Source organism: Orcinus orca, chromosome 1, assembly GCF_937001465.1.
Source record: "Orcinus orca chromosome 1, mOrcOrc1.1, whole genome shotgun sequence".
Lineage (NCBI taxonomy): Eukaryota > Metazoa > Chordata > Mammalia > Artiodactyla > Delphinidae > Orcinus > Orcinus orca.
Genome location: NC_064559.1, coordinates 3,089,458 through 3,112,167, shown reverse-complemented (window position 1 = coordinate 3,112,167; position 22,710 = coordinate 3,089,458). Strand labels below are relative to the sequence as shown.

Below are 22,710 nucleotides of genomic sequence, written 5' to 3'. Positions count from 1 at the left end.
CATCTCTCAGAGCCCTGCCAGCTCTTCCCTCATTGTGAGAGGACTCTCCTCTCTTTTCCCTCTTAGAGCCCTTTACCATATAGTTCCTGGTTGTGCAGTACTGTATTTTCTGTAGTGCTGCAGCATTGAGCTTGTTAATGCTTTGTTAGAAAGATAATTTTTCTGGTTAAGCATGCTACTGAAACAGCACATTTATACTAGTCAGATGCATACTTTTATCTTTTGGTGCCATTATGTGTGTGTGTGTGTGTGTGTGCGCGTGTTTGTGTTTGTGTATACATATATATCGAGAGAGAGATGCATCTATGTGTATATATTTTCCCCCTTATGAAAATATCTGGGTTAGTGGGCAATTTTAATTTAGGGACAAATCTTGTAGAAAGGGAAGTATGTATTACTTCAGAAAAGTAAAGGTTTTAGTCCATATAAGAAATGACAACTATCAAGATAATCCACTGCTAAATATTTTTAAGATTAAAAAATGTTTACTTAAGAGACCAGTAGCATTAAGTAAATAATAACGATTACCTTTTGCTTTAGAAAACTAAGTTTCACTATTAACTCCTACATCGCCTTTTAATTTTTTCTTTAGGGTATGACAAAGCAGCCAAGATTGCTAAGACCGCACACAAAAATGGATCGACCTTAAGGGCAACTGCTATTGAACTTGGCTATCTCACAGCAGAGCAGTTTGATGAGTGGGTAAAACCTAAGGACATGCTGGGTCCAAAGTGATTTAAATAAATTCATAATAAAAATGATTGTCATATAAAATAAAAAGTGAAACAGACTCCTTATATTTCTTAAACAAAAATGGATAAATGTGAAAGGAAACTGCTATTGAACTTGACTGTCTCTAGCAGAGCAGTTTGGTCAGTGTATAAAACGCCAGGACGTGCTAGGTCCAAAATGAATTTTAAAAGTATAAAATAAAATAATTAAATTGTATAAAATCAAAAGGAAAACAGACTTATTTTTCTTTTATGTTAATTGACTCGTATTATATAGTTGAATCTGTGAGTTTTGTGTATGGGTATTTACCATTTCAAATGTTTTATAAGAGCCATATCAGCTTTTAAAGAGTTGTAATTTTTTGGGGTGGTTTTTGTTTTTAAAAAATTCCCCTGTAGTAAAAAAGTACTTGTTAGCTCATTCCCAAGTTAAGTCGTCAGACATCTTTTATTTTCCTGTGATTTGGGAGCATAAGCTGACCAAGCATTTGCCCTCCTAAGTGGGGTTGTGAGTGTTTGTATGTGTGTACGCGTCATGCACACATGCATGCATATATATGGAATATATATATGTACACATATATAAGGAAATAGGATAGATTAACAAAATTAAAACATATATATCCTATGTGCTAGTTACACAGACACACACACCTCCTGATCTTATTTAAATTATCCTAGGAAGACTGGAAAGACTGAGTTAAGAATTATAGGACATGGATTAAAAAGGATAAGGGGTGCAAGCAGGAAGCTTGGAAAGAAAGGGAGGGTGTCATGGGAGTGAGTCTTGCCCATCATCTCTCTGTGCACCTCTCAGTGCCAGGATTTTTCAGCAGGAGTTCATTTGACACAACCTCAGGGAATTTTGAATTAGCAGTTCTAGGGAGATCCAGGTTAAGTTGATTTAAACCTGGAACTGAAGGCTTTGTCTAAAATAGACCCAACCTCAATTATGTAGGGAGTTGGAACAATTTGTTCTTTTTTCCCCTCCCACATGTATAATAAATAACAAGATTATGAAGAGAGTGATTCCCACTGGCTAAAGCATCTCATCTGTAAGTAGTGCTCTATCAAGTGTGTTTAAAACAAAAAAAAAAAGGAATACTTACTCCTGATACTTATTCTTGGAAAATTAGGCTCATTAACACCAACTCCGCTGTGGTATTTAGAAGATAGCATATATAGCATTTTAAAAAAATAATTAAAATTCTAATATAATGTTCTATGTCAATTGTACCTCAATTTTTAAAAGTTGTAGAAGTATTGTGATGAAAAATGAAATTATATTCTTACAACTAATCTCTTAAGCCTGAGTGGGTATTCTTTTTTTATTGTAAAAGGGATTTCAAACCTTTTAATGGAGCCCATAGGATCTTCTTTTAACCCATGCAGTATTGTTTTTGGCAGTGTGATGATGTGATGCTTGTGCAGTTTGATTTCCTGTAGCCTATTTTGTTTAAAAAAAAATTATTGGAAAAAATCATAAAACAAAATCAGATTGTGCCTGGAACTCAATAACCAAACTGGCAACTGTTCTATAGTTGTGGACCTGAATGATGTTTTGCCTGAGCAGGCATCCTCAATCTAAACAAGCTGTCATTGGAGGGCTCAACTAGAAACATAACCACTTATGTAATAAAGATAATAGCAGATCAGGTTTGTAGCCTCAAACAGTCTTTGTACAGCTATCTGCTATATCCTAGCATATTATGAGCCATCATTGAATCCTTTGAGCTGACAATCATCTTTGTGTGATGTTAGTGAAGTAAAACACTGTGCTTTATGGTGAAATCCTACATAAGCGTTTTAGGATTCCCTGTGAGAGGGTTGTACTGAAAATCAACTTCAGTATTTGTACACTGAGGACAGTGTTGTCTCATGGGACGTTTGGCAATGTCCAGAGACATTTTTGGTAGCACTGAGGAAGGAGTGCTGCTGGCATCTAGTGGGTGAAAGAGATGATGCTGAGCATCCTATAATGCACAGGACAACCCCCAACAACAAAGAATTGTCCACCCCCACATATCAATAGTGGTGAGACAGAAACTTAAACCCCAAAGCTACTATCTCTGGAAATGCTCACTGTTTAGTTAGGCTTCACTGCTTGCTTGTGTGTATTTATATCCTGGCATTGCAGAGACTTTATTAATTGAAACCATGAGGTATCTTAGATGTGAGCATGAACAGAAAAGTGTTAATGAAACATTAAGTGATCACAGTGCTCATGGCTTGGAATGACCTACACCCAGCAGGGTATCCAAGGATTTGTGCTGGATAAACATAATGGGGGTGAGGGGCTGTCAAGTACTTGCAAAAACGCCAGGTAAATATGTTTTAAGATGGAGACGAAAACAATCCATTGATCCTTAGCAAACATGTAGAATGCCAAGGGGCTTACTTGAGCAAACACATTTCAGAGGAGGAAAGTCATGGGACTTATGAACAGATCAGTCTAGAACTACACCAAACTTGCCACACAGACGCAGCAGGGAAGTTCATAGAAAGCCACGGGCTAAATTTACTCATTTAACTGTTTCATTTGGTTGACAGCAAAAGTATATATTCACAAAAATTTATGAGAATATTTCATACTCAAGTATATTTTAAAGATCATATGCTTGAATATGGCTGTTATATCTCTTCAACTGTCCTATTGGTCTATAACTACAGCAGCAAGAAATCTTGGAGAGACAAATTTAATGTTTTTTTAAAAAGACAAGATTAAAACTGGTAAGCTAAAATGAATTAGTTTTTTTTTAAGCAAATTCATTAAATTGGCCACTTAGCAACTGACTTTTTGAGCAACTAACCTAGAGCTGCTTCCATCTGCAAGCTGGGTGAGATGAAAGAAGCTGCTGATCATTGTCTGCCATCTGTGATGTCAAGAAGCAGAGCATCAAGATCACAGAACAACTGTGTGAAGCCAGGCAGATGAGGACATTGTCTTGGTATCTTCAGATTACCCTGGAGATAACCTGCTGACACTTTACCCTGCTCTTCAGGGCTTTCCACAAAAGACGTAACTATGGCTACCCAGCCACAGGCCAAGATGCTGAGTACCAAAGGAGCTCATTAAAATCTATTTGCTGTATTAGCATCAAACATATTCATTCATAAGCCTATGGAATCTGGGATTGAGAAGACCTCTGTCCCTAGGATTAACAGGTGGGAGATAATGAAATATGTTTCCCATATAAAACACCATACTCTAAAAGACAATACTCTCTAGGAACTTGTGGTCTGGGACTTCCCTGGCAGTCCAGTGGCTAAGACTTCACCTTCCAATGCAGGGGGTGCAAGTTTGATCCCTGGTCAGGGAGCAAAGATCCCACATGGCTCACAGCCAAAAAAACAAAACAGAAGCAATATTGTAACAAATTCAATAAAGACTTTAAAAATGGTCCACATAAAAAAAAATCTTTAAAAAACAGAACTTGTGGTCAAGTGTGCATCATCTTGCCTCAGGTGAGAAAGGGGTTTAGAATGAGTTTTTGATGAAAGCTACACATTGTCATCAGTAACTTGGGGCTAATTGTCATATCAAGACATTTAAACAAAGGTGAAATTTGAAGCTGTAAAAGAGAATGGCCAAGGAAAAGGCAAAAGGAAAATGAGAGGTAACCACTGAACGAGATAGATGTGGCCATGGAGGTTAAATTAGAGTGGTTCAGTCTAGATGCTAAGGCAGGAGAAGGGGGAAGCTGGTAAATCCAGTGGAGTTCAATTTCACCTCAGCTGCTTACTAGTCATGTTCCTGGCCACCACTTTATGTCTATAAACCCATTTCCTTATCCCTAAAATGGAGTTATTGATAACATATTTCATACTTACAAAGTACCAAGTGCAATCCCTGCCTCAATTAGCTTTCTCGGTTTCCTTCCCTGAAGAGAATGGACAAAATTACTAAGTGTTAAACAGATTTTAAAAGGTAAAATTGGATTAGCCATTTTTTCCTTCAAGAAGACTGTTCAGCCATATAATTTATCATCCAAACTGGAACACTTTGTGTTCCAGAACAAAAGGAGGTGCTAAGCTAATTTAAATCATATAATTTTTTAAAAATTTATTGACCAAAAACTTTTTATCGTATTGGTGGACCTATAAATAATGCTACTCAAAAGTTAAGTTTAAAAATAGATTTTTCTCCAAAATACTAAAAACACATGTATGAGTATGTGTGTACATTAAAAGGCAAAATTTTTAAACGATTATCTGAGCAATAAAAATTAGAGAAGCAGGGCTTCCCTGGTGGCGCAGTGGTTGGGAGTCCGCCTGCCAATGCAGTGGACCCGGTTCGTGATCCGGTCCGGGAAGATCCCACATGCCGCGGAGCGGCTGGGCCCGTGAACCATGCCCGCTGAGCCTGCGCGTCTGGAGCCTGTGCTCCACAACGGCAGAGGCCGCGGCAGTGAGAGGCCCGCGTACCGAAAAAAAAAAAAATTAGAGAAGCAGAGTGACATCAACATCATGACTGGGTGAGATGCTCTCTTTATCTCTTCCTCTTCAATCTACAACCAGTAAAACATTAACAACTCAACAAAGATTCCTCTGCCCAACACACTGGGACACTGGAGAATTCCACATATCTGTACATCTAAAGGTGGCCAAACTGGAACACATAGAGGAGGTGGAACTGGAGGAATAGCAGAGGTGGTGCCTGCAACTGGGGCCCTCCGATTGCAGCAGCTGAGCCTACAGCCCCAGAAAACCTGGTAGCAGCAGGGGAGGCTGCACACACAACTCTGGCCTCCCAGCCACAGCAGTGCCCACAGTCACAGATAACTTGGCAGCAGTGGAAGCAAAACCTGTGCTCCCATCCCTCCAGCCGAGGAGGCACCCGAGAATCTGGTACCGCGCTCCCTGACCACACCAGTGCAGCCCATGAACCTGACAACACTGGACATGGCAGAAGTGCCCACAACCCAGGCACCCCCCAACCTTCCATTCCTCCCTATGGTGGTGGAGCCTGTGGCTCAGGAAATTCCAGATGCGACATAAGCGCCCACCATCCTGGTACCCCAGGCAGTGATGCCAGAGACAACAGCAGCAGCAAGGCACAAATGACCCTGGAGCACAGCAACGACAGTGAGGGCACTGAGCATCAACTCTGGCAAAGGCAGTGCGTGGAAAGTGCTGGCTCTCAAATATAACTAGAAGTAGCTCAAGCAAGAGAAACCAAAAACTTGTGCTATAGCACCACCTTCTGGAAAACAAAAGAAAAGCCTCTAATTTCTAACCTGTTGAATCCTTAGACTCAAGGGTTTTTTTTTTGGTTTTTTGGGGGGTTTTTTGCGGTACGCGGGCCTCTCACTGCTGTGGCCTCTCCCGTTGTGGAGCACAGGCTCTGGACGAGTAGGCTCATTGGCCATGCATCACGGGCCCAGCCGCTCCGTGGCATGTGGAATCCTTAGACTCAAGGGTTTTTTTTTTGGTTTTTTGGGGGGTTTTTTGCGGTACGCGGGCCTCTCACTGCTGTGGCCTCTCCCGTTGTGGAGCACAGGCTCTGGACGAGTAGGCTCATTGGCCATGCATCACGGGCCCAGCCGCTCCGTGGCATGTGGGATCTTCCCGGACCGGGACACGAACCCGCTTTGCCTGCATTGGCAGGTGGACTCTCAACCACTGCGCCACCAGGGAAGCCCTAGACTCAAGTTTTAAAAAGCTTTGTGTAAAGGTGTTCACTACTTCAAATGTGCCTGGGGGGGGCAAGATGGCGGAGGAGTAGGAGGACATGGAGTTCATCACTCCCCACAGATGCATCAAGAATACATCTACAGGGCTTCCCTGATGGCGCAGTGGTTGAGAGTCCGCCTGCCGATGCAGGGAACACGGGTTCGTGCCCCGGTCCGGGAAGATCCCACGTGCCGCGGAACAGCTGGGCCCGTGAGCCATGGCCGCTGAGCCTGCGCGTCCGGAGCCTGTGTTCCGCAACGGGAGAGGCCACAACAGTGAGAGGCCCGCGTACCACACACACACACAAAAGAATACATCTGCAAATGGAACAAGTCTCATAGAGCACTGGCTGAACACTAGCAGAGGACCTCAGACACCTAAACGGACAAGAAAGATCCCCGCATAACTGGGTAGGATGAGAGAAAGAAGGGAAAAAGAGGAGAGGAAGTGGGACGGGAACGGCAGCCCTTTGGAGGGCAGCAGAAGGAAAGGAGAGGTTCCTGCAACCGGGGAGACCCCTCACCGGCGGCGAGATCAGATGGGACAGAAGGGGAGCTTTGGGGGCTCTTGCAAGACAGTGCAGCACCAGGTCTGTGGCAGGACAGAATGAGACCTACACAGACAGTCCGTGCCCCAGCCTGAGATGTGTGTCCCCAGTGCAGATGGGGGCTGGGTGCTGGAACGAGGGGTTTGGGGAGCAAGCCCAGGGAGAGGACTGCTCTTGGTTTCGAGGAGACAGCCTGAGGGGATAGGAGTGAGGAAATCCGCAACCGGAGAGTGTGGAAGAAACCCGACTGTCATGGAAGTGAAGCGCCATAAGTGACACGCAAGGGGCAGAGCTGCCATTACAGCCTTTCTCCCCATGCACTGGCCCCTGCCTTCCTGGCCACTAGGAGGGGCCCCCACCAAGGTGGCTCTCTCGCGCCTGTGACCTGACGCTAGGAAGGGCCCCTGCTGGGGCCTCTCTCTCACACCCACAACTGGGTGCTAGGAAGGGCTCCTGCTGAGGACAACTCTCTCATGCCAGTGGCCACTGGCTCCACCACACACCTGTCACTGCCAGGGCTCCAACGACCCCAGCCACCATGGTGCCTCTGCACCCCCTCCTCACTGGGGTGGACTCCTGTGCTCCAGGGAAGCCTCAGGAGCAAACCCCTATGGGTGGCCCACACGTGGAGGTGGGACTGAAAACACAGCTGAGCCCCAGGGACCATGCAACTAAGGAAGAAAGTTTGGAATCTTTCCTCACAGCTGCACAAACTGCAAATTGGCACCTGTTCAACTGGCCTTGTAAACTTAGCACCTACAGAACACCTAAACAGACGACAAGTGCTCCTGCAGCCAAGACAGGCTTAGCTTTAGCAGCTATAGACTTTGTGAACACATATACATGGGGGTTGGGCCAGGCTAGAGTTGAAGCTGCCCCATAGCATGCACAGCAGGTCCAGATCCATGATTACTGCAATCCTGGGACCTGACTTAGGTGGATCTATGCTGGTGGCCTGGTGAAAACAACATCTGAGAGACACCAGAGTCAATTGCTGGCATACCCACAGTTAAGGTGGGACCTAGAGCAGTGCCAACAACAGTGTAATCTGAGAGCTCACACAACGGGTGAAAGGTGACGCAACAGAGCACAGCCACAGGTGAACAGGTCCAGAGAAGGAATACTCAGTGGCTTCCCTCCCAGTGGGGGTGCTCCAATCCCACCTCATACCGCAGATCAGATACACAGCTAAGAAACAGATCTGGGGGCCTACTCCAACAAATAAGGAACAGATCCTACCTCTGACAGGGCAGCAACAACCACAGAGCAAAGGGGAGGCCCTGCTCAATATCCAGTGCTGGCTCTGTTTACCACAACATCAGTCACACCTCCTATAAAGGAGATAATGGCCAGCATACACTGAGGAAAGAGGTGGCAGACATCTATGGTAAAAACAACGCTCACACCAAAACCTATTAAACCCAAACAGGCTACACAGGGAAATTCCCACATAAAATAGCCCTCCAAGACAGTCTGAGGGTCTGGCATTGGGCAGAAGAACCCCCAGAGCATTTAGCCTTGAAGGCCATCAGGGCTTGAGTACATGAGCTCCACAGGGCAGGAGAAACAGAGACTCCACTCTTGGAGGGCACACATAAGGTCTCATGTGCACTGGGATCTGGCACAAAGCAATAGTGCCATAGGAACCTGGGCTACACTTACCTAGGGGTCTTAAAGTGTCTCCTGGGAAGGTGAAGGTCGACTGTTGCTCACTGTGAGCACAAGGACACTGGTAGCAGAAGTCCCAGGGAATATTGATCAGAGTGAGATCTCCTGGAGGTCCACACTTCTCCACCAAGACCCGGCCCCACCCAACAAACTGCAGGCTCCAGAGCTGGAATGCCTCAGTCCAGACAACCACCAAGATAGGAACACAGGCCCACCCATCAGAAGACAGGCTGCCTAAAGTGATACTGAGCTCACAGCCACCTCAAAACACACCCTTTGACATGGCCCTGCCCATCAGAGGGACAAGACCCAGCTCCACCCAAGAGACGGCAGGCACCAGTCCCTCCCACCAGGAGCCTGCACAAGCCCCTGGACCAACCTCACCTACCAGGGGACAGACACCAGAAGCAAGAGGAATTATGATCCTGCAGCCTGTGGAAAGGAGACCACAAACACAGAAAGTTAGACAAAATGAGATGACAGAGAAATATGTTGTAAATGAAGAAACAAGATAAAAACCCACAAGAACAACTAAATGAAGAAGACATAGACAATCTATCTGAAAAAGAATTCAGAGTAATGATAGTAAAGATGATTCAAAATCTCAGAAAAAGAGTGGAGGCACAGATGGAGAAGATACAAGAAATGTTTAACAAGGACCTAGAAGATTTAAAGAACAAACAAATAGAGAGGAACAATACAATAACTGAAATGAAAAATACACTAGAAGAGATCAGTAACAGAATATCTGAGGCAGAAAAAGGAATAAGTGAGCTGGAAGACAGAGTGGTACAAATCACTGCCACAACAGAATAAAGAAAAAGAAATGAAAAGAAATGAGAGTCTTGGAGAATTTGGGACAATATTAAATGCACCAACGTTTGCATTATAGGGGTCCCCAAAGGAGAAGAGAAAGAGAAAGGGCCTGAGAAAATATTTGAAGATATTATAGCCAAAACCTTTCCCAAAATGAGAAAAGAAACATTCACTCAAGTCCAGGAAGTGCAGAGAATCCAATGCAGGATGAACCCAAGGAGGAACACACCGAGACACATATTAATCAAACTGACAAAAATTAAAGACAAAGGAAAAAATAGTAAAAGCAACAAGGGAAAAACAACAAATAAAATAAAAGGGAATCTCCATAAGGTTATCAGCTGATTTTTCAGCAGGACAGAAGGGAGTGGCACAATGTATTTCAAGTGATGAAATGGAAAAACGTACAACCAAGAATACTCTACCCAGCAAGGCTCTCATTCAGATTCGAAGGAGAAACTGAAAGCTTTACAGAGAAGCAAAAGCTAAAAGAATGCAGCACCACCAAACCAGATTTACAACAAATGCTAAAAGAACTTCTCTAGGTGGGAAAGAGACCAGCAACGTAAAAAACATTGTACATACATAGACTGCTAAATCAAAACCTCATGAGAAATGCAAACCCAAAAACTACAATAGATACACACAAAGAAAGGAAAAGCAACCCAAACACAACACTAAAGATGGTCATTAAACCACAAGAGAACAAAAGAGGAAGGGAAGAAAAAAGACCTACAAAAACAAACACAAAACAATTAAGAAAATGGCGATAAGAACACACATATTGATAATTACCTTAAATGTAAATGGTTTGCTCCAACCAAAAGACATGGACTGGCTGAATGGATACAAAAACAAGACCCATATATATGCTGTCTACAAGAGACCCACTTCAGACCTAGGGACACATACAGACTGACAGTGAGGGGATGGAACAATATATTCCATGCAAATGAAAATCAAAAGAAAGCTAAGAGGCCGGCGTGACGTTGCAGCAGCCTGAGGCGCGCCGTGCGTTCTCCCGGGTTTCAATAAAGCCATATACATGGAAGTCATCTTCTTAAGATCTCCTGGAAGACATTGATCTTCTCTCTGTCACTATAGACCAGGCCCCTGGAGCGTCTCCCGTGGTGTTCACAAGAAGAAAGCATTTCCTGATTGAGGGACTTGGTGAAGAAGCCACCTGCCCCACCACAGCGTGCTGGCACTTGGGCTGGGTCAGAAAGAGAGAACAATGCTCTGAGGCTGTTCTTCCGTGGAGAGGCGCCAGGTACTGGTAGTGACGGTCTCCTGGGAAGGCTTCTGGGCCCTGGCTGCTGCCGGGAGGGACAGCTGACCCCTGCGACAAAGAAACGGCGTGTTTTGCGTTGCTGCGGCCTTGTACCTTGGCAGACGTGGGCTTGACACCCCAGGAGCCTGCGCATAGCCTCTAAGAAAAAAAGGGACAGATCCTTATGCGCAGAGAACTGTAACCGTGCCACAGGTCTGAGGGCTGGGACTTCCTGCCTGATCCTGCTCTTCTGGAAGTAAAATACTGCATGAAAGAGGCAAAGACCCTACTCACCTACTTTACAGTGAGGGATGAAGTCAATACAGAACCTGTGGATGAAAAGCTTTTGGTGCTCCAGCCAGGAGGCAGGGCTCTGCCTCTGAGGTAGGACAGCCAACTTCAGGACACTGATCAACAAGAGACCTCCCAGCTCCACATAATATCAAACGGCGAAAATCTCCCAGAGACCTCCATCTTAACACCAGCACCCAGCTTCACTCAACGACCAGCAAGCCACAGTGCTGGAAAACCGATGCCAAACAACTAGCAAAACAGGAACACAACCCCACCCATTAGCAGAGAGGCTGCCTAAAATCATAATAAGGCCACAGACACCCCCAAACACACCACCAGACGTGAACCTGCCCACTAGAGAGACAAGATCCAGCCTCATCCACCACAACACAGGCACTAGTCCCCTCCACCAGGAAGCCTACACAACCCACTGAACCAACCTTAGCCACTGGAGACAGACATCAAAAACAGGAGGAACTACAAACCTGCAGCCTGCAAAAAGGAGACCCCAAACACAGTAAGATAAGCAAAATGAGAAGACAGAAAAACACACAGCAGATAAAGGAGCAAGATAAAAATGCACCAGACCTAACAAATGAAGAGGAAATAGGCAGTCTACCTGAAAGAGAATTCAGAATAATGATAGTAAGGTTGATCCGAAATCTTGGAGATAGAATGGACAATAGATTGGACAAAATGCAAGAATCAGTTAACAAGGACCTAGAAGAACTAAAGATGAAACAAGCAACGATGAACAACACAATAAATGAAATTAAAAGTACTCTAGATGGGATCAATAGCAGAATAACTGAGGCAGAAGAACGGATAAGTGACCTGGAAGATAAAATAGTGGAAATAACTACTGCAGAGCAGAATAAAGAAAGAAGAATGAAAAGAACTGAGGACAGTCTCAGAGACCTCTGGGACAACATTAAACGCACCAACATTCGAATTATAGGGGTTCCAGAAGAAGAAGAGAAAAAGAAAGGGACTGAGAAAATATTTGAAGAGATTCTGGTTGAAAACTTCCCTAATATGGGAAAGGAAATAGTTAATCAAGTCCAGGAAGCACAGAGAGTCCCATACAAGATAAATACAAGGAGAAATACGCCAAGACACATATTAATCAAACTGTCAAAAATTAAATACAAAGAAAGCATATTAAAAGCAGCAAGGGAAAAACAACAAATAACACATAAGGGAATCCCCATAAGGTTAACAGCTGATCTCTCAGCAGAAACCCTACAAGCCAGAAGGGAGTGGCAGGACATACTGAAAGTGATGAAGGAGAAAAACATGCAGCCAAGACTACTCTACCCAGCAAGGATCTCATTCAGATTTGATGGAGAAATTAAAACCTTTACAGACAAGCAAAAGCTGAGAGAGTTCAGCACCACCAAACCAGCTTTACAACAAATGCTAAAGGATCTTCTCTAGGCAAGAAACACAAGAGAAGGAAAAGACCTATAATAACGAACCCAAAACAATTTAGAAAATGGGAATAGGAACATACATATCGATAATTACCTTAAATGTAAATGGACTAAATGCTCCCACCAAAAGACACAGATTAGCTGAATGGATACAAAAACAAGACCCTTATATATGCTGTCTACAAGAGACCCACTTCAGACCTAGAGACACATACAGACTGAAAGTAAGGGGATGGAAAAAGATATTCCATGCAAATGGAAGCCAAAAGAAAGCTGGAGTAGCAATTCTCATATCAGACAAAATAGACTTTAAAATAAGGACTATTAAAAGAGACAAAGAAGGACACTACATAATGATCAAGGGATCGATCCAAGAAGAAGATATAACAATTGTAAATATTTATGCACCCAACATAGGAGCACCTCAATACATAAGGCAAATACTAACAGCCATAAAAGGGGAAATCGACAGTAACACATTCATAGTAGGGGACTTAAACACCCCACTTTCACCCATGGACAGATCATCCAAAATGAAAATAAATAAGGAAACACAAGCTTTAAATGATACATTAAACAAGATGGACTTAATTGATATTTATAGGACACTCCATCCAAAAACAACAGAATACACATTTTTCTCAAGTGCTCATGGAACATTCTCCAGGATAGATCATATCTTAGGTCACAAATCAAGTCTTGGTAAATTTAAGAAAATTGAAATTGTATCAAGTATCTTTTCTGACCACAACGCCATGAGACTAGATATCAATTACAGGAAAAGATCTGTAAAAAATACAAACACATGGAGGCTAAACAATACACTACTTAATAATGAAGAGATCACTGAAGAAATCAAAGAGGAAATCAAAAAATACCTAGAAACAAATGACAATGGAGACACAACGACCCAAAACCTGTGGGATGCAGCAAAAGCAGTTCTAAGGGGGAAGTTTATAGCAATACAAGCCCACCTTAAGAAGCAGGAAACATCTCGAATAAACAACCTAACCTTGCACCTCAAGCAATTAGAGAAAGAAGAACAAAAAAACCCCAAAGCTAGCAGAAGGAAAGAAATCATAAAAATCAGATCAGAAATAAATGAAAAAGAAATGAAGGAAACAATAGCAAAGATCAATAAAACTAAAAGCTGGTTCTTTGAGAAGATAAACAAAATAGATAAACCACTAGCCAGACTCATCAAGAAAAAAAGGGAGAAGACTCAAATCAATAGAATTAGAAATGAAAAAGGAGAGGTAACAACTGACACTGCAGAGATAAAAGAGATCATGAGAGATTACTACAAGCAACTCTATGCCAATAAAATGGACAATCTGGAAGAAATGGACAAATTCTTAGAAATGCACAATCTGCCAAGACTGAATCAGGAAGAAATTGAAAATATGAACAGACCAATCACAAGCACTGAAATTGAAACTGTGATTAAAAATCTTCCAACAAAGAAAAGCCCAGGACCAGATGGCTTCACAGGCGAATTCTATCAAACATTTAGAGAAGAGCTAACACCTATCCTTCTCAAACTCTTCCAAAATATAGCAGAGGGAGGACCACTCCCTAACTCCTTCTACGAGGCCACCATCACCTTGATACCAAAACCAGACAAGGATGTCACAAAGAAAGAAAACTACAGGCCAATATCACTGATGAACATAGATGCAAAAATTCTCAACAAAATACTAGCAAACAGAATCCAACAGCACATTAAAAGGATCATACACCATGATCAAGTGGGGTTTATTCCAGGAATGCAAGGATTCTTCAATATACGCAAATCTATCAATGTGATAAACCATATTAACAAATTGAAGGAGAAAAACCATATGATCATCTCAATAGATGCAGAGAAAGCTTTTGACAAAATTCAACACCCATTTTGATAAAAACCCTGCAGAAAGTAGGCATAGAGGGAACTTTCCTCAACATAATAAAGGCCATATATGACAAGCCCACAGCAAACATCATCCTCAATGGTGAAAAACTGAAAGCATTTCCACTAAGATCAGGAACAAGACAAGGTTGCCCACTCTCACCACTATTATTCAACATTGTTTTGGAAGTTTTAGCCACAGCAATCAGAGAAGAAAAGGAAATAAAAGGAATCCAAATTGGAAAAGAAGAAGTAAAGCTGTCACTGTTTGCAGATGACATGATCCTATACATAGAGAACCCTAAAGAGGCTACCAGAAAACTACTAGAGCTAATCAATGAATTTGGTAAAGTGGCAGGATACAAAATTAATGCACAGAAATCTCTGGCATTCCTATATACTAATGATGAAAACTCTGAAAGTGAAATCAAGAAAACACTCCCATTTACCATTGCAACAAAAAGAATAAAATATCTAGGAATAAACCTACCTAAGGAGACAAAAGACCTGTATGCAGAAAATTATAAGACACTGATGAAAGAAATTAAAGATGATATAAATAGATGGAGAGATATACCATGTTCTTGGATTGGAAGAATCAACATTGTGAAAATGACTCTACTACCCAAAGCAATCTATAGATTCAATGCAATCCCTATCAAACTACCACTGGCATTTTTCACAGAACTAGAACAAAAAATTTCACAATTTGTATGGAAACACAAAAGACCCCGAATAGCCAAAGCAATCTTGAGAACGAAAGAAGGAACTGGAGGAATCAGGCTCCCTGACTTCAGACTATACTACAAAGCTACAGTCATCAAGACGGTATGGTACTGGCACAAAAACAGAAAGATAGATCAATGGAACAGGATAGAAAGCCCAGAGATAAACCCATGCACATATGGACACCTTATCTTTGATAAAGGTGGCAGTAATGTACAATGGAGAAAGGACAGCCTCTTCAATAAGTGGTGCTGGGAAAACTGGACAGGTACATGTAAAAGTATGAGATTAGATCACTCCCTAACACCATACACAAAAATAAGCTCAAAATGGATTAAAGACCTAAATGTAAGGCCAGACACTATCAAACTCTTAGAGGAAAACATAGGCAGAACACTCTATGACATAAATCAAAGCAAGTTCCTTTCTGACCCACCTCCTAGAGTAATGGAAATAAAAACAAAAATAAACAAATGGGACCTAATGAAACTTCAAAGCTTTTGCACAGCAAAGGAAACCATAAACAAGACCAAAAGACAACCCTCAGAATGGGAGAAAATATTTGCAAATGAAGCAACCGACAAAGGATTAATCTCCAAAATTTACAAGCAGCTCATGCAGCTCAATAACAAGAAAACAAACAACCCAATCCAAAAATGGGCAGAAGACCTAAATAGACATTTCTCCAAAGAAGATATACAGACTGCCAACAAACACATGAAAGAATGCTCAACATCATTAATCATTAGAGAAATGCAAATCAAAACTACAATGAGATATCATCTCACACCAGTCAGAATGGCCATCATCAAAAAATCTAGAAACAGTAAATGCTGGAGAGGGTGTGGAGAAAAGGGAACACTCTTGCACTGCTGGTGGGAATGTGAATTGGTTCAGCCACTATGGAGAACAGTATGGAGGTTCCTTAAAAAACTACAAATAGAACTACCATATGACCCAGCAATCCCACTACTGGGCATATACCCTGAGAAAACCAAAATTCAAAAAGAGTCATGTACCAAAATGTTCATTGCAGCTCTATTTACAATAGCCCGGAGATGGAAACAACCTAAGTGCCCGTCATCGGATGAATGGATAAAGAAGATGTGGCACATATATACAATGGAATATTACTCAGCCATAAAAAGAAACGAAATTGAGCTATTTGTAATGAGGTGGATAGACCTAGAGTCTGTCATACAGAGTGAAGTAAGTCAGAAAGAAAAAGACAAATACCGTATGCTAACACATATATATGGAATTTAAGAAAAAAATGTCATGAAGAACCTAGGGGTAAAGCAGGAATAAAGACGCAGACCTCTTAGAGAACGGACTTGAGGTTATGGGGAGGGGGAAGGGTGAGCTGTGACAGGGCGAGAGAGAGTCATGGGCATATACACACTAACAAACGCAGTAAGGTAGATAGCTAGTGGGAAGCAGCCGCATGGCACAGGGATATTGGCTCGGTGCTTTGTGACAGCCTGGAGGGGTGGGATGGGGAGGGTGGGAGGGAGGGAGACGCAACAGGGAAGACATATGGGAACATATGTTTATGTATGACTGATTCACTTTGTTATAAAGCAGAAACTAACACACCATTGTAAAGCAATTATACCCCAATAAAGATGTTAAAAAAAAAAAAAAAGAAAGCTAGAGTAGCCATTCTCATATCAGACAAAATAGACTTTAAAATAAAGACTGTTACAAGAGACAAGGAAGGACACTACATAATGATCAAGGGATCAATCCAAGAAGAAGATATAACAATTGTAAATATATATGCACCCAACATAGGAGCAGCTCAATATATGAGGCAAATGCTAACAGCCATAAAAGGGGAAATTGACAGTAACACAATAATAGTGGGGGACTTTAATACACCACTTACACCAATGGACAGATCATCCAGACAGAAAGTTAATAAGGAAACAAATCCTTAAATGACACATTAGACCAGATAGACTAAACTGATATCTATAGGATATTCCATCCAAAAGCAGTGGAATACACTTTCTTCTCAAGTGCACACAGAATATTCTCCAGGATAGATCACATCATGGCCCACAAATCAAGCCTCAGTAAACTTAAGAAAATTGAAATCATATCAAGCATCTTTTCCAACCACAAAGCTATGTGATTAGAAATAAATTGCAGCATTATTTACAATAGCTAAGCTATGGAAACAACCTATGTGTCCATCAACAAATGAATGGATAAAAAAGGAGTAATACATAAATATACGATGAAATATTACTCAGCATAAACAAAGATGAAATCTTGCCATTTATATCAACACGGATGGACCTTGAAGATTAATACTCAGTGAATGCTTCACTAATGCTAAATGAAATAAATCAGACAGAGAAAGGCAAATACTGTGTGATTTCCCTCATATGTTGAATATTAAAAAATAATAATAAATAAAATAAATGAACAAACCAAAACAAACTAAAACAAACATGTAGATACAGAGAACACATTAGAGGTAGCCAGAGGGAAAGGGTCAGGGGAAGGGTGAAATGGTGATGGATGGAAACTAAATTTTTGGTGAACATTCTGTACAGTATACAGAAGTAGAAATATAATGTTGCATACATGAAACATATAATATTATAAACCAGTTACTTCAATAACAAATTTTTAAAATAACAGAAGCAGAACTATTATTCATGGTACATATTAAAGTAATTTGATCAGTGTCTTATTATCTGTCTCTAATAAAGCATCACTTGTGTTTTCTAAAGAATGTACTTTTTTCCAATAGGGTCTTATTATTTTGAATTTTTCCACAAAATTGGCTATAATCTTTAAAGCTACATTTGTGGTGAATAATTATAAATCTTTTACATTTTCAATTGACTCTTTGTAGACTACAATATTTTTAATTGAGCAACTAGTCGCTCTATAGCTGCTGATGTACCTGATAAGCTCAGAGCAAATTCTAAATGAAAGATACTTTAAGTACTATATTTTGTTTGTTTTTGCTCTTTTTTTTTAACATTTTTATTGGAGTATAATTGATTTACAATGGTGTGTTAGTTTCTGCTTTATAACAAAGTGAATCAGTTATACATATACATATATCCCCATATCTCTTCCTCTTGTGTCTCCCTCCCTCCCGCCCTCCCTATCCCACCCGTCTAGGTGGTCACAAAGCACCGAGCTGATGTCCCTGTGCTATGCAGCTGCTTCCCACTAGCTATCTATTTTACATTTGGTAGTGTATATATGTCCACGCCACTGTCTCACTTTGTCCCAGCTTACCCTTCCCCCTCCCCATATCCTCAAGTCCATTCTCTAGTAGGTCTGCGTCTTTATTCCCATCTTGCCCCTAGGTCCTTCATGACCATTTCTTTTTTGTTTTTTAGATTCCATATATATGTGTTAACATACGGTATTTGTTTTTCTCTTTCTGACTTACTTCACTCTGTATGACAGACTCTAGGTCCATCCACCTCAATACAAATAACTCAATTTCGTTTCTTTTTATGGCTGAGTAATATTCCATTGTATATAGGTGCCACATCTTCTTTATCCATTCATCTGTTGAAGGACACTTAGGTTGTTTCCATGTCCTGGCTATTGTAAATAGAGCTGCAACGAACATTGTGGTACATGACTCTTTTTGAATGATGGTTTTCTCAGGATATATGCCCAGTAGTGGGATTGCTGGGTCATACGGTAGTTCTATTTGTAGTTTTTTAAGGAACCTCCATACTGTTCTCCATAGTGGCTGTATCAATATACATTCCCACCAACAATACAAGAGGGTTCCCTTTTCTCCACACTCTCTCCAGCATTTATTGTTTGTAGAATTTTTGATGATGGCCATTCTGAGTGGTGTGAGATTATATCTCATTGTACTTTGGACTTGCATTTCTCTAATGATTAATGATGTTGAGCATTCTTTCATGTGTTTGTTGGCAATCTGTATATCTTCTTTGGAGAAATGCCTATTTAGGTCTCCTGCACATTTTTGGATTGGCTTGTTTATCTTCTCAAAGTACCAGCTTTTAGTTTTATTGATCTTTGCTATCGTTTCCTTCATTTCTTTTTCATTTATATCTAATCTGATCCTTATGATTTCTTTCCTTATGCTACCTTTGGGGTTTTTTTTGTTGTTGTTGTTCTTCTTTCTCTAATTGCTTTAGGTGTAAGGTTAGGTTGTTTATTTGAGATGTTTCTTGTTTCTAAAGGTAGGATTGTATTGCTCTAAACTTCCCTCTTAGAACTGCTTTTGCTGCAACCCACAGGTTTTGGGTCGTCGTGATTTCATTGTCATTTGTTTCTAGGAAATTTTTGATTTCCTCTTTGATTTCTTCAGTGATCTCTTGGTTATTAAGTAGTATATTGTTTAGCATCCATGTGCTTGTATTTTTTACACATTTTTTCCTGTAATTGATATCTAGTCTCATAGTGTTGTGGTTGGAAAAGATACTTGATATGATTTCAATTTTCTTAAATTTACCAAGGCTTGATTTCTTACCCAAGATATGATCTATCCTGGAGAATGTTCCATGAGCACTTGAGAAGAAAGTGTATTCTGTTGTTTTTGGATGGAATGTCCTATAAATATCAATTAAGTCCATCTTGTTTAATGTATCATTTAAAGCTTGTACTTCCTTATTTATTTTCATTTTGGATGATCTGTCCATTGGTGAAAGTGGGGTATTAAAGTTCCCTACTATTATTGTGTTACTGTCGATTTCCCCTTTTATGGCTGTTAGTATTTGCCTTATGTTTTGAGGTGCTCCTGTGTTGGGTGCATAAAGATTTACAATTGTTATATCTTCTTCTTGGATTGATCCCTTGATCATTAGGTAGTGTCCTTCTTTAACTCTTGTGACAATCTTTATTTTAAAGTCTATTTTGTCTGATATGAGAATGGCTACTCCAGCTTTCTTTTGGTTTCCATTTGCATGGAATATCTTTTTCCATCCCCTCACTTTCAGTCTGTATGTGTCCCTAGGTCTGAGGTGTGTCTCTTGTAGACAGCATATATATGGGTCTTGTTTTTGTATCCATTCAGCAAGCCTGTGTCTTTTGGTGGGAGCATTTAGTCCATTTACATTTAAGGTAATTATCGATATGTATGTTCCTATTCCCATTTTCTTAATTGTTTTGGGTTCGTTATTGCTCTTCTGCAGGACTGGTTCCTTCTGGGGGGCCCTAAGGGAGCACCTGTTGCCTTGCCTTTTCCAGCTTCAGAGGCTGTCTTGCATTTCTTGGCTCACTGGCTCTTCCTTGCAATGCTCCATTGTCTTGCTTCTGTCCTCACATTTTCTTCTACTCATTCTGGCAGGAATGACTACATCAAACACATCTTCCCTCTACCACTGAGTATTTTAAATTATTATTACAACACTGTCATGAACTACTGCATACTCTAAATTTTGGCCACTCTTTCACTTTTTTTCTTACATAAAGCAGTAGGGGAGAATTTGGAGGCAAAAGGGCATGAACTTTTAGATATATACAGTTGATTCTCATTATTTGTGGCAGTTATGTTCTACAAAAGTCACAGCAAAGACTGATTTAGTGAATACTAAAGCACTGCTCCCATGAGAAATAGAAAGTTAGGATCTCACAAGCCCCTGGGCAACATATTTTCGTCAACTAATTAATATATAACCTTGTTTTATGTGTGTTTCTGTTTTAAAATCTCTTATTTAATGTATATAAGTTTGATTCATATATATATGAATATATGTATATATACATATGAATATATATGTGTATCTATGGTTGATTCATTAACATTGAACTCATGCCAACAGCGCTGTAACTCATGCCTGAACCAAGCTTATCTCATGCACATGCTTTCTCAGGAAGCCAAGTCACAGCCTTCTTGTGCTTGGGAATACTGGACAGCACTGCATTTGGGGGGCATTTTAAACAGCAAAGTGACCAAGAAAGAGCACAAAAATGAGAAAAACATAGCACTAACTAGACCAAGAAAAGAACACTTGTTTACAGAATGAGAGCTAAAACAAGAAGGTCAAGCTTACCTTATTTGAACTCAGCTAGGAGCATGTGTGTCAAGCAACCCAAATTTTTCACCACTCTGAACATGTTCACAAATGGACCACAAAAGCACTATCAGTATTAATTTGGGGTTACAAATAAATTTTAGTGAGTAGGTGAACTACTCACTATTACTATTTGAACTACTACTATTCTATGGAATCTGTAAATAATTAAGGTTGACTGTATTACAAAACACTTTTCTAGAAAAATTGTACAAATTTTTACAACTAGTAATAATTGTATGGGGATAATCTTTCAGCAAACAATGAGGGTTTTCATTTCAAAAAATTGCCCAACTAACAGTTTCGTTTTTGACGGTATCTCATCGTTAGTTTAAATTTCTTCTGTTACTACTGTAGTCAATTTTTTAACCCATTTATTAATTTGGTTTTTTGTTCCTGAACTTTGTTAATTTTTCTAATGGGTTTTAGTGTTTTTGTACCAATTTGAATGAGCTTTGTATGTATCTAGTTTATCAAGCTTTGATATAATGAATGTAAATATTTTTTCCAATTTTTCTGTTTGCCTGATAGCTGAATTTGTAGTATATTTTGACATGCAGGGATTTTTCATTTTTTATGGAGCACTCAAATCTGTCAACTTTTCCCTTTGGCTGTTTCAAGATATTTGGAAGCAAAAGAAAGAGACAGGGGTATAATTTGAGGGACAAGGAGAATCCAGGGAAGTTTTATTCCAGTGTCTTTGCTCTTCTTCTTTCCCTCCTTCTCTCTTGCCCTCCCTCCCTCCATTTCTCCCTCCCTCTACCCCTCTCTCCCTCCATTCCTTCCTTTCTTCCTTCCTTCCTTCCCTCCTTCCTTTCCTTCTTTTTTTTTAAATGCTAAAACTTAAACTTTTTATTGACATAGAAGTAGATTTGAAAAGACACCAAAGATACAAGAGAAAAAGTGTTGGATGGAGTAAAGTCCCAGAAGAAACAAGAATGAGTGTCATGGATAGTTTAGATTTGGCAAGAAATAGGACAGAGTTTATATTTTAAACTGGGGATACAGAAGTGAGGAGCAATTAAGGAGACCCAAGGAAAGGGATCTTATTCTTTTCTGGTGTCTCTATTCTTCAGAGGGCCTGGCACATGGTTGGTGGGTGCTCAACAAATCCTTCAGGGGTTGAAGGTTTAATGTTTAGCTGGGTTACAATCAAGGACTCTCTCCTAAACCACATTTATAAAAAGATTGCAGCTTTACTGAGGTATAACACAATTTTTTTGTACTACAATGAGTCTTTTGTTTCTTTGAATACCATGCCTGCCAAGTAAATATTTGAAAGAGTATTTTATTGACTGAAGCAATACAATAGATGGGTGCATCCTTAGCTCATTGAGATGAAAAGTCTCAATCATTATCCCCTAAAATTTTCCTTAGAAACCAAGAATGAAAGGAAAAGACTGCTATTTAGTCTGTTCCTGCTCAATAGCAGATGGATAACTGTCTTTCCAGTCAAAAAACCTCACTTATAGGACTTTACTACTGTCCTGCAGACTGAATTGCTGAGAAAATCATCACCCAGAATTCTGTGGATCAAGCCAGATTGATTTATCACATCAACCATGTCCTGTACAGTGTGCAAGGAGAATGGCAAAGGCTAGTTTAAATAAAATGTGTATGTCCTTGCAATTGTCA

At 40.5% G+C, this 22,710-nt stretch overlaps 1 protein-coding gene across 1 annotated transcript in view; it reads left to right on the top strand.

Annotated features, from left to right (window-relative positions):
• The window catches only part of FH (fumarate hydratase), a 41,835-nt gene extending 40,870 nt beyond the window's left edge, over nt 1-965 (top strand). The window contains exon 10 of the mRNA XM_049713624.1: nt 593-965. Coding sequence (XP_049569581.1) covers nt 593-735 — 143 coding nt within the window. The 3' untranslated portion in view covers nt 736-965. The remainder of the gene's footprint in view (nt 1-592) is intronic.
• The last annotated feature ends 21,745 nt before the right edge of the window (nt 966-22,710 follow it).